This window comes from Musa acuminata, unplaced genomic scaffold (genome assembly GCF_036884655.1).
Source record: "Musa acuminata AAA Group cultivar baxijiao unplaced genomic scaffold, Cavendish_Baxijiao_AAA HiC_scaffold_1138, whole genome shotgun sequence".
NCBI lineage: Eukaryota > Viridiplantae > Streptophyta > Magnoliopsida > Zingiberales > Musaceae > Musa > Musa acuminata.
This window is the reverse complement of record NW_027021350.1, coordinates 4,801,692-4,814,683: the sequence shown is the minus strand read 5'-3', so window position 1 is coordinate 4,814,683 and position 12,992 is coordinate 4,801,692. Positions and strand designations below refer to the sequence as shown.

The 12,992-nt window shown below is 36.3% G+C and overlaps 2 protein-coding genes across 2 annotated transcripts in view; both read right to left on the bottom strand.

The window, feature by feature from the left end:
• LOC135586277 (probable LRR receptor-like serine/threonine-protein kinase At4g29180) overlaps nucleotides 1–12,992 on the bottom strand; it is a 92,006-nt gene that overhangs the window by 78,703 nt on the left and 311 nt on the right. The window lies entirely within an intron of this gene.
• Nucleotides 7,468–12,377, bottom strand: LOC135671127 (receptor-like protein kinase At3g21340). Its single transcript, XM_065179079.1, has 8 exons — nucleotides 12,289–12,377; nucleotides 11,797–11,868; nucleotides 11,088–11,168; nucleotides 9,553–9,925; nucleotides 9,327–9,453; nucleotides 8,769–8,837; nucleotides 8,497–8,689; nucleotides 7,468–8,053 (listed from the first exon to the last, which is right to left on the bottom strand). Exons 1-8 carry the CDS (start codon nucleotides 12,375–12,377, stop codon nucleotides 7,711–7,713), a joined length of 1,347 nt encoding a protein of 448 aa, XP_065035151.1. The 3' UTR covers nucleotides 7,468–7,710.

Sequence of the window (12,992 nt, the reverse complement as noted above, 5' to 3'; positions counted from 1 at the left end):
TACTGAGAGAACAAGACACCGAAAGAAATCCAAAGTATTAAGTGTTTCGTACCTACGCATCTCAAGGTTTTAATAGAAGAAGGTGTGAAAGAAAAACACTTCCATTTCTAAATAGAAAATATTTTTTGAAGGTCCATGCGAGATGATATATTTGGATTGACTCATGAGATAGATAGTCTTATTTCTTACACTTAAAACAATTTTTTTTTTTGCATAATGAAGAAGAATACAGATGCTTGACCACATAAATTGTATATAATTTAATTATTTTAATCTTTCGATACGTGATATCTATTTCTTTATTTTACAGATATAAATATATTTTCTACTAATGCTAAAGGGCTTATGGAATAAAGCTACTCGGTGAGTGAGGAAGGTTCCACTTTCGTCGTAGCTTTCACCCTCGATGAGATTCGTGATGCCATCTTTATTTACGGGGATTTGGTCGAAGATAATATCTGGACTTGATGATTACATTGTCTTGACCTGACGACTTGTGAAGATGAAGTGTGCCATCGACCGCTAAAGCCATTTTGTGGAGACAGCAGTGGGGAATAATAAGAGCGAGTGAGGGTTGACTTGACTTCAGTGTCGGGGGTCGGTAGTTGACTTGCGGACTCTCGTGGTTCCCATTTCCTTCTTTCGGTAAAGTAGGAAAGCAGCCACCTTTGGTAAGTCAAGTCAAAAAGGTAGAATCTTGTCCACGTCTTTGCACGGGTAAAACGCTCCGTGGTTATCTCCTGCCTTACCGAATTCTTTCGTGGAACTTTCTCGTTCCCGTGATTTGGCACCCTCCGTCGTCTTCCTCTTTTGGTGTTGCGAACGGGGAAATAAAACCACGATGATCGACAAGATCCATCTATACATGATCTCCTTCCTTGTCTGGTGATAATAATTATTATTTAAATATTCTAATGATTCTTTATAAAATTTTATAAAAAGCTGTTAATGTCATTCCTCAACTTATACATCTAGAGTTGGATACTCCGTTGAAGTCATTTGCTAGTTATGTGATAGAGTTGGATACTCCGTTAAAGTATGTCGGTCTCGACCAAAACTTTCTGCTCCATCTTGATGACCTCAAGCGAATCTCATGACTACTCTGACTACTAGTCAACCTAATTGAATTGTGGACTTTGGCGCCTCTCATCACACCATATTTGATCTTCAGAATTTGTCTATCCACAATAATTATGGAGGAAATAAAAATATCATCATCGGTGATGGTAAAAGAATTCTCATTATTCATACTGGTTCCACGATACTTAATTCACTTTCCATAACCTTTACATTGGATGATGTTTCGTGTGCACCTCACATTGAATGAAACCTCATTTCTGTTTCTCAATTTCGTAAATAAAATAATACCCCAATTAAATTCTTTCCCAATTCTTTTCTTATTAAGGATTTGAGCATAAGGGCATCCTTAGTCAAAGGCCGGCCAGAACAAAGACAACATTTATGAGTGGTTGTCAGCTTCGCAAATAACCTAGCCCACTATTCACTCTTCAGTTGCTGCTCCAGTTGATGTGTGGCATCGACATTTTAGTCATCACTCGTTCTTTATCTAGCAAAAATTACTTTCTCGTTACTTTCTTACTATCTTTAATATCTATTAGTTTGGCAAGTCTCATAGTCTCACATCGGGAAAATCAGGCTTATTATCTCATATTGGAACTATAAATAAGGGCCTGGGCTTTAAAGTTAGATGTACCACAATAGGCATCACAAGAAAAACCTAAGTGTTTGCTTTGGGTTTAAGTCCACACTCAGTTAAATAGTTTGGGCTTATAGTTTGGGTTTTTTTCTTGCTTAGTATTTTCGGGTGTTTTATGGCCTAGGAACATCTTCCTAAGGCATTTATAATAGTCTCTTTTATAGTAGTGATTTGCTTCTCTTTCGTCCGTGGATGTAGATCAAAGTCAATTGACCGAACCACGTAAATCTGGTGTTCTTGTCGCTTTTATCTTTTCCGCTTTATTGTCTTTGTTGGGTTGCCAAAATTACCCTTTTGTAAATTTCCTGGGGCTAGCTCTAACAAACTGGTATCAGAGCCTGGTTCTAGGATCTTTTGGAAACAATGACAATAACAAATATTGTTGTCGAGAAATTCGACAGAAATGTCAACTTCGGCATGTGGCAACTCAAGATGGAGGCCATTCTGATTCAAGATGGAGTTGATTTGGCACTACAGGGAGCTGAGAACATTCTAGATGGTACGTCAAAGGAAGATCTTGCAGGTGTGGATAAGAAGGCCCGATCCAGCATTATTCTAAATCTCTCTGATGAGGTTTTACGGGAGGTAGCTATGGAGACTACGACTAAGAGCATGTGGGACAAGCTTAAAGCCTTGTATATGAAGAGGATAGTAGAGAATCGTCTCTACTTAAAGTAGAGTTTGTATATGTTTCGGATGACTGAAGGTACATATATACTCTTACATCTTGATAAGTTTGATTCATAGGTTATGAATTTGGAGAATATAGATGCAAAAATTGATGATGAGGATAAGGCTTTGTTACTTTTGTGTTCTCTTCCCCAATCTTTTAAGCATTTCCGTGATACTATGATTTATGGAAAAGAAACAATTTCGTATCAGGAAATTAAATCTGCATTAAAATCTAAAGAGCAAATAGATAGGGATATCACTCGGGAAAGTAGAGAGAATCAGGCTGAAGTTCTGGTTGTTAGGGGGAGAACAGATCTAAATCCAGACATAGAAATTTGGAATGCAGATATTGTCATAAAATAGGGCACATTAAGGCTGATTGCTTTAAATTGAAAAATAAATTAAAGCAAAAGGAAAAATTTGTTGAGAAAACTATTGAATCCGTTGAAGCTATTGTAGCAACTGATGAGAATGTTGGAAATATTTTCTCTCTATTGATAACAGGACGAGGTCTAAAAATGAATGAATTTTAGATTCTGGTTGTTCTTATCACATGTGTCCTAATAGAGATTTGTTTTCCACATATGAATCTTGTAATGGTGGAATTGTTTTGATGGGCAATAATACAGCATGTGATGTTGTTGGTACAGGAACAATCCAAATTAAAATGCATGATGGTATTGTGAGGACGCTCACTAATGTTAGACATGTTCCTGATTTAAAAAGGAATCTCATCTCTTTAGGCACCCTAGAGGCCCTTGGGTGTAAATACACAGTTGAAGGTGGAGTTATGAAAGATTCTAGAAGTGCTATTGTTGTTATGAAAGCTTGTAGGTCTGGTAGCTTATATATTTTGTAGGGAACTGTTGTCACAGGCTCAGTTGCAGTCTTGTCATCATCATTGTCTGATTCTAACATCACCAAATTATGACATATGCGTTTGGGTCATATAAGTGAAAAAGGTTTGAGCATATTGAGCAAAAGGATTTTTGTGAACAAAGTACTGGGCCACTGGATTTTTGTGAACACTGCATTTTTGGAAAGCAGAAAAGAGTCAGCTTCAATTCTTCGGCAGTTCACAAAACGAAAGGTACGCTTGACTATATTCATTCAGACCTTTGGGGTCCAGCTCATGTTCAATCTAAGGGTGGTGCTAGGTATATGTTGACTTTCATTGATGATTATTCTAGAAAAGTTTGGTTTATTTTTTGAAGCATAAAAATGATGTTTTTCTAACCTTTAAACAATGGAAGACTTTGATTGAGAAGCAAACAGGTAAACAGATTAAGCGACTTCGAACTGATAATGGCTTGAAATTTTGTAAAAGTGACGTTAATGAATTCTGCAAAAATGAAGGAATCGTTCGGCATCACACTGTCAGGATGACGCCTCAACAAAATGGTGTGGCCGAACGTATGAACAGAACACTCTTGGAGAGAGCAAGGTGTATGATCTCAAATGCAAGGTTGACAAAGGACTTTTGGGCAGAGGCAATTAATATGGCCTGTTACGTTATCAATCGTGCTCCTTATGCAGCACTTAACTTTAAAACTCCGGAGGAAGTTTGGTCAGGTACTCCTGCTGATTACTCTGATTTAAAAATTTTTGGGTGTTCAGCATACATGCATATAAATGAAGGAAAATTAGAGCCTCGAGCTAAAAAATGCATTTTTCTTGAGTATGCTTCTGGGGTTAAAGGATACAGATTATGGTATTCTGATCATAAATCCCCAAAATTTGTAATTAGTAGAGATGTTACTTTTGATGAATTATCTATGTTATCTTCTAAAGAGGAATCTACTAGTTGTATAAATGATAGTGCGCAGAAGCAGGTGGAGCTTGAGATTGGTAGGTCTGATTCTTTTCAATCGAACTCTTCTACTCAAAGAATGCTAGTAGATGGTCTTGAGTCTACTAACGAAGTTGATCTAGAGGAAGAGCAATATTCCATAGCGAAGGATAGACCACAGAGAAATATTCGACCACCACAAAGATATGCAAATTTGGTTGCATATGCTTTGTCTGTTGTAGAAGAAACAAGTGAAATTGGTGAGTCTACTTCCTACTCAAATGCAGTTTCTTGTGATAATTTCGCTAAGTGGTTGATTGCGATGAATGAAGAAATTGAATCTCTCCATCGGAATAGAACTTGGGATCTTGTGAAGCCGCCTTCGGGTAAGAAAATTGTTGGATGCAAATGAGATACTATTGTTAAGGGAAAGGTCCTTGTTCAGATAATTCATACAAAGGACAATCCAGCTAATATGCTTATGAAGCCTCTTCCGGTTTACAAGTTCAAGCAGTGCTTGGACTTGGTTGGTGTTCATTATTGGTGATTGCCCCTTGGGGCTTTTATGAAGAAAGTGGAGCAAGTTTTGTTGGGACATGCCAAGGTGGAGATTTATTAGTTTTGCAAGTCCTATAGTCCCACGTCAGGAAAATCAGGCTTGTTATCTCCTATTGGAACTATAAATAAGGGCATGGGCTTTAAAGTCAGATGTACCACAATAGACATCATAAGAAAAACCTAAGTGTTTGCTTTGGGTTTAAGTCCACACTCAGTTAAATAGTTTGGATTTATAGTTTGGGTTTTTTTCTTGTTTAGTATTTTCGGGTGTTTTATGGCTTAGGAACATCTTCCTAAGGCATTTGTAATAGTCTCTTTTATAGTAGTGATTTGCTCCTCTTTCGTCTGTGGATGTAGGTCAAAGTCAATTGACCGAATCACGTAAATCTGGTGTTCTTTTCGCTTTTATCTTTTCCGCTTTATTGTCTTTGTTGGGTTACCAAAATTACCCTTTGGTAAATTTCCTAGGGCTAGCTCTAACAATATCAATAGCATTATAATTCATTATAATGCTTGTCATAGCAATAAAAGTCATATACTATCTTTTAGAATATCCTCCATATTTTGCTCTAAACCATTTGAAATTATTTATACCGATGTTTGAGGCCCTGTGTAACATCTCATTAGTCCCACATGCAGTTATTGGCCAGTTGGCTCATTAGACTCGGGTCGTGATATTTGGTATCAGAGCCGACCTAGCATTTGGGTAGGGTGAGAGGGCTCAAGTAGGAATAGGGCTACCCATGGATGGAGTCGAGAACTCACTACTACGTGGAGCCACTCAATCCCATTAGTCCCACAACGGTGATTAGCTTATAAGGGCCTGATGAGTGTACTACATTAACTTCGGGTCGTGACACCCTGCCCTAACCCCTTCTTTTGACAAGTTCAGATTTTATGTTATTTTTGTAGACTATTTCACTAATTACACATGGTTATATCCTCTCCATTAAATATGAAGTTTCAACAATTTTTACCAACTTTAGAAAGTCAGTTAAAAATTTCTTTCAGTCTTCCATAATAACAATTTACTCTAATGGCGGAGGCAAATATCAAGCCCTCACATTCTGCCTCATAGCTTGTGGTATACAACTCTTTAAGTCACCTCCCCATACTTCTCAATTAGTTGGTTCTGTCAAACGCAAGCATCAGCATATAGTTGAAATTGGTCTCATATTTCTACATCAGACATTTATGCCACCAAATTTTTTGTCAGTAGTCTTTCAAACTGGTCTCACACTTCTATATCAGACATCTCATTAATCATATACTCACTTTAGTCCTCCAATACCAATCATCATTTGAAAAATTATTCCATAAGCTTCCAAGCCTTCAGAAACTCAAAATCTTTGATTGTCTATGTTATTCATGACTATGTCCTTATGCCTCATATAAGCTAACACCATGATCTAAGCCTTGTCTTTTTATAGGATATTCTCTTGAACATAACGCTTTTCGATGTTACAAACCTCAAACTCAAAAAAATCTTTACATCACGTCACGTTATTTTTGAGAACTAATTATAATATACAATTGACCCAAGCTAAAGTGAACAAATTGGAAGCTACTGATGGTAGGTACAAGGAAGCATTGATAAATAGGAGAGAGAAGGTATTGAGATATGATTATAAGGTATTTGTGAAAAGAGAGATTTTCTATAGGTATTTATAATAAATTTAAAAAATATAATCCTATAAGATCTTAAAGAAAATTAATAACAATACCTATGTGATTGATTTATGGGATGATTGAAGGATCTTAAAGACCTTCAATGTTACATATTTATATGATTATATTCCATTCAAACATAATTTCAAGGTAAATCTTTTCTCAAGTGGATGAAATTAATGAAGAATAAGTAGAAGAAGACTATTTTTGAATCTTTACTTATAAAATCAGTTTGTGAAAATATTTTTTAATAATATTTTGTTAATTTTATTTTTGTTGTGTGTCAGAATTATTGCTTGTGGATGGGGACTCATCACCAGCATTGTACTAATGTTTACATCCGAAGACTACATGCAGCACCACTGTCACCACCACAGTCGCATAGTAATATGCTGTCAGATCGAACTATTAAGGATCCTTCTCTCTCGTCTTCTCCGACCTTTTTTTTCTTCGCATGCTTTACTTTCTTCTACAACGGTGATTGATTGATTGTGGTATCAGCTGAAGTCTAAAGTTGCAATGGCAACTCATCAGACAGTCACCGATCCTTCCGCTTAGTATTTTTCAGGCCTTGAATTCCTTTCTCCGACTTAATTCTCTCACCCCTTTTCATCATCTACGGACTTCTGAAATCATTTTCCTAATAGATACGGATCATCACACTCAATCTCTTGATTTGAGAAAGGCCATTGTCCACAGCACAAAGAAGTGAGCAGAAAGGGAAGTCAGGCAACAGACAGATGCGAGGGGAAACAAAAAAAGTCAAACTCGGTGAATTGACCTGCTCAGTGATTAGTGTTAAGATATCATAAAGATATCCATGTCTTATATAAATCAAATTGATTATTGATCCTTTAACAAATCTTTCAAACAATATAATATAATATATAAATCCGATCTGTCGGGTCATCAAACACAAAGAGTTTTTATAGTTATAGATATAACTATAAATTTCAGAGGAATCTAAAGATTTCAGAGGAATCTCAAAGCTCACCCAAATCCAATCCATCTTACTTGATTTCTTTAAGAGCCACATGTACACTAATATGCATCTAAGCCATACAAAGTATCGGCGTTTGTACACCATTTGCTTTGCTGTTACAAGAGAAAGAATCACCTGTTGCTTGCATGCAAGTAAGTCCACAGGCAGTACTCATACATGGATGAATGATTTCTCATAGGAGACTTTGGAGCCTACCCAGCTCTCATCAAACATTATGATCCAAACACAATTTGTTCTCACACAATTTTACATTTACAAATTTGACAAACGGAAACTCTAATCTGAGAGGCAAGCAAGCATAGCTTATGCGTTTGGGTCACTTCCATCGTTGTTCTCTGGTTGCAAGTTCTCCTTCAATCGCATCACCACTTCGGTCATGGTTGGCCTCTGATGAGCAGAGATATCAACACATCTCATTGCTAAATCAATGACCTTTAGGACAGAGCAGTTGTTGTATTGCCCTCCGAGTTTTGGATCAGCCACCTTAGTGATGTCGGCTTCAGCTAGCCTCCATCGTACCCATTGGACTAAGTGACACCTTTTCGGTTGATCCAACACGGCTGATTGGCCTGTAACCAGCTCCAGAAGAACAACTCCGAAGCTGTATACATCACTTTTTTCAGTCAGCTGGAAGGTAGCAGAGTACCTGAAAAAAGAAATGTATCAATGTAGTACTTGGTAACTACTATGATACTTTTGGAGAAGAAACTAAGAAGATTGAATATTGTTTTGACTTGACTCATACATTAATTTAACATGATTCCTATGAATATTTTATAGATGTAAAAGGGGCAAAAATAACCATCCCAGAAAGGTCCAACAATTGTTCGTGATTCTCCTCTCCTCTTGTAAAGTTAGCTGAGAAAGAAATCTGCATCACATTTGGAAAAAGAAGTTTTTTTTTGTGATTTCTTCTCATTGTGATTCTACATCATTCTCTTTTTCATTTAGTTGGCAAAGTAATTCTTAGATTCTCTTCTCTATAAAACAAATTAAACTGACTTGTCAGTAGAGGGGCAATCAAGGAAATCCTGAGCAATTCACACTGTAAATATTATCTGGCAAACTTCTGTGAAGTAGAAAACATACTCGGGATCTATGTATCCTGGAGTGCCAGCCACAACATCAGTAGATACGTGAGTCTGGGCATCGGTCAGGAAAGACTTTGACAGCCCAAAATCTGCTACCTTTGCCTCAAAGTCATATGTTAAGAGGATATTGTTAGTCTTCACATCTCTATGGATTATAGGTGGCACACATCCCTTGTGTAGATACTCCAGACCTGTTCATAAATTGTTCAGTGGAAGAGAAAGTGAGAAATTGAAAAGATATATAAAAAGCAATACCAATTGTAAGATCACCTTGTGCGGCTTCCACTGCTATCCGAATTCGTTCTCTCCAACTCAATGTTTGGCTATTTCCAGTTTTATCTGCAAAATGAACTCCATAAATTCAGCATAACGTAAAATTAACTCAAGAATATTATGTTGCACAGTTCTGTAAGGACTGGATGAATTTGACAATGCAATAAAGATTCTGAATATGTCTCAGATACAGTAAAGAACATTTTATCTATAGAAAAGAAGGTGCAGTTAAGAATCTAAAATGTTTATAAAAAATGAAAAATTGTACTGGATAAGTCAGTTACACTAAGCTCCAGAATCTTGACAAATAATGATCAGGGTACTGTTTTTGCTAGAAGAAAAAAAAAAACTAACATGATAATATCTTATCAATTGCATTAATTCAATCCAATGATAATGTATGACAAAGGAAAGAGAGAGAAATTCTAGGTAGAGATTGAGAAATATACTGTCGAAAGATACAACATTTTCGGGTAAAGCAACTTAAACTGGATTCAATCTTCTCCAAGCATGCAGTAGCTCAGATCATAGAATACTATTCAACATCTTTTTTACCTGAAAGATGATCTCTAAGACTTCCACGAGCAGCATATTCATAAACAAGTCCAAGTTGATTGCTGTCTCTACAGTACCCGATCAAAGACACTAAGTTCCTGTGATGGACCCTCGATAAGAGAAGAGCCTGCAACCCAAAGAGGAAGATATATACTTAATTTCATCCATAACCTATTTGTTCATTAAAATGCTAGTCCACCAAAATGCATTCATATAGATTGCATACCTCGGCTTGAAACTCTTTCAGCCCATGTGATCTGGAGCCAGAATTTGCAGACATGGACTCCTCAGATGATGTCCCTTTGACCATCCGATGTGAGTGCAAAAGTTTTACTGCAGCTTCAGTGCCGTCATGCAATCGACCATGGTAAACATTCCCAAACCCCCCCTTTCCAAGTACAAGATCAAAATTGTTGGTGATGGCCTTCAATTCATCATATGTAAATCGATGGGTTTCGGGTATAGCAAGCGCGTCTTGAATTGGCGGTGCTATTATTTCATTAAAAGAAACAAAAAGAGTGCTGTTAACACTGCTTCTCATTGTAATGAAGGTGAAGTTGCTAGTACAGAATTCCAAAACATGCATCCGCAAGTCACTTCTAACCTCCAGAGAGAAATTTCATGAGCTATGATTCATAATAACTGATATACCTACCAATGATCACTTTCCATTGTCTGTATGTTAAATATGTCCTGGATCATGTAATTTAGGAAAGTTGTGTAGATAATTCTAAAACAGACTCTATAATAATGAGCGTAAAGAACATTGATGAGCCTAAAACATACTTTACAAATATAAAGGTGAAAAAGTTAGCTAAAAATTAACTGACTTAGTTTTAGGCAATCACACTTATATACAAGGTTTGTCAAGCTTTGGTAGAATGGTAGATGATAAATTATTATATATCAACCCACTAGTTGTTTATAAGTTTGTATTACACATGGCTTAAAAATTGACTCATTTAATCTTGATCTATTTGATAAAGAACTTAGCTTTATCAAAATTTAGTTCTCAGGCAGAATTTAGATGAGACTAGAATTGATAAAGATCAGCATAATTACACCCCAAATCAGAGTTGGGAATGTTCTTCATAATGAATGGTCTTATGGAATAGAAACTTCCCTTGAAGTAGTGTGTGGTATCAACCATATGCTTACATCTGTTTTAGCTGTTCGCTCCAACTAAACCATAAAAATATTTAGATAAAGATGTTGTTTGGATGCTAACATCTAAGGCAGATACAGTAACCAAGCAAGAAATCCTTGCTTTACGAGTCTCACTTTTGTTACCGTAGATAAAAGAGAAAAAAAAATCTTTTCAGCAATAAAAGAAGTTATTTTTCTCTCTGATATCAGAGAAGACATGTCCTGATATTATTTATACAGGTAAGAAGAGTTCTATCTCACATCTAACATTGCCTTTTTGTGAAAAAGAGAAGGACATAATACAACATAATTGTATGTTTATAAGCTATTACTTGCTTAAAACCACTTACATAATTTTGTTGTAGATTTTCTTCTCCTCAAGAAGAATAAAAGCAATGATAGGAGCAGCAGTATAATCAGCGCTGGGACGACAGAGATCAGCACAATGGTGACTGTAGCAAGCTTCCTTCCTTCGCTGCCAATTTGACATGTACTATGACAGAGACATATATCGGGATTGTTGTCCACTCTTTGCAGAACATAAAGTTCATAAGACATTAGTATTAGGTAGAAGGAATTGTGGGAAGATTTGGGATGTTAGACTACAGCACAAACCTCAACTCAAGCAATCCTTTTGATTGTCCATCACACAAAGAAGCTGGAATAGGCCCATTGAGTCGGTTATTTGACAAAATTCTGCAAAAAGTTTGATATTGCTCAACCATTAGCATATAATATGTGGAGAGAGAAGTCCTGAAGCATGCGCACGACAAAATTGAAGTTTTCGATATTGAAAACGCATGCACCAGGTGAATTGTGTAAGAGAGAAAAATCTGTTCTTACAGCACATTGAGTGATGTCAATTCTTCTAAAGAGGGCGGTATTGGGCCCATTAAATCATTGTTTGACAAGTCACTGAGACAAAATACATGGATTACATTAGTTATTGATATGTTTTCATAAGAAATTTCATTAAAAAAAAAAGTAGCTACATGTTGATCTCTATAACTTTGGTCCTTGGAAACCAGATTGCATGAGTAAAGCCATATTAGTTCAGTTCGGATGTTATAGGATGTGGTTAAAGAAAACCCCAAGCTAATGCTTTGGGTTGTAAACTGGTCCATCTGCATTCCTAATTTTGGCAACTAACATGAAAAAACAAAAGCCTTTTGTTTATGGAGTTAGAAAAAGGAGATTACAAATGAATAAAATACACAGGTAAAAGGGTAACAAGTCAATTTCATGCAACATCTACAAATTGTTCTCAAGTTGTCTGCATGATGTTGCTAGCCAGCAGCCTCTGACGATAAATTTAGAAACTTACAAATAGTTAAGGGCCTTCAGATTAGCCAAAGCATTTGGTATAGCACCATTCAACCCATGATAAGAGAGGGTTCTGCAAAAGAAAATAAAGTAGAAATCATTACATCAGAATCAGTGCTTTTTATTGATGTCTTTTAAAACAACCAAATCTTGGAGCTTACAATGAGGTGACTCTTGGGGTACCAGAGCTTGAGTAGGTGCAATTTACTCCACTCCAAATGAATTGCTGTGGAGCACAAGGATCACCCTACCATATCTTCACCTGATATAATTTCTTTATCCCCATCATAGCATCAGCTGTTAATTTTGCAGGTTAAGCCAATGTCCACCAAATAGCATCATAGCATCAGCCATGCCATATAGATGATTATTGTAGCTCCCTCGGAACAAATTTTAATATTCATTTCAAAATAGAAAATGGGCTCCATGAATCATTTTGACACAACTCTGCCCGGAAAAACGTTTTACATGCACGAGCACACTACAGTCACACCTTATGTCGATGTATCCTTCATCGACTTGGTATAGTATTTCAGTTTCGGAGTCCGTATAGCCACGAGTGACGTCACAGTCGATGCTCATGAATCCTGCACAGATGATTTGGGTTGGGTGATCTGTTCGTATGACATATGTCTGTTACGGCAAAAGGTTAATTAACAAAGAAGAAGATGGGAACTCTCCATCTGTCGACTAATTATATAAATCCAATATGAATGTCATGAATCGGAATAGTCATTGTCGATTTTTCTTTTCGTCAATAAATAAATGTAAGTCATATATGTCAGATCCATATATATATATATATATATATATATATATATGTGTGTGTGAGAGAGAGAGAGATGATATATGGAAGTAGAGTATAATAATCTTTGACCTCTCACTATATAAAAAGGCCCGTGAAGTATATGTTTTGAGATCTGAACTCTCTTAGATCATTTATTCTTTAATATAATTTAAGAATCAAAGAGTTTTATTCGGTACACTATTAATATAATTTTATAGAGTTTGGTTCGAAGACATCTTCACCCGATACCGGATATGGATTAAGATCATGATTAGTTCGGAATGAGCATTCGATGTTGAATAATCAAAATCTAAATTAATAATATACATGCATTTACTTCTTAATCTAGTAAGTAATATTTTGCTGAGAGAAAAAAAAAGAGGGGAGAAATTGGGAGAGAAGAGAAAGAG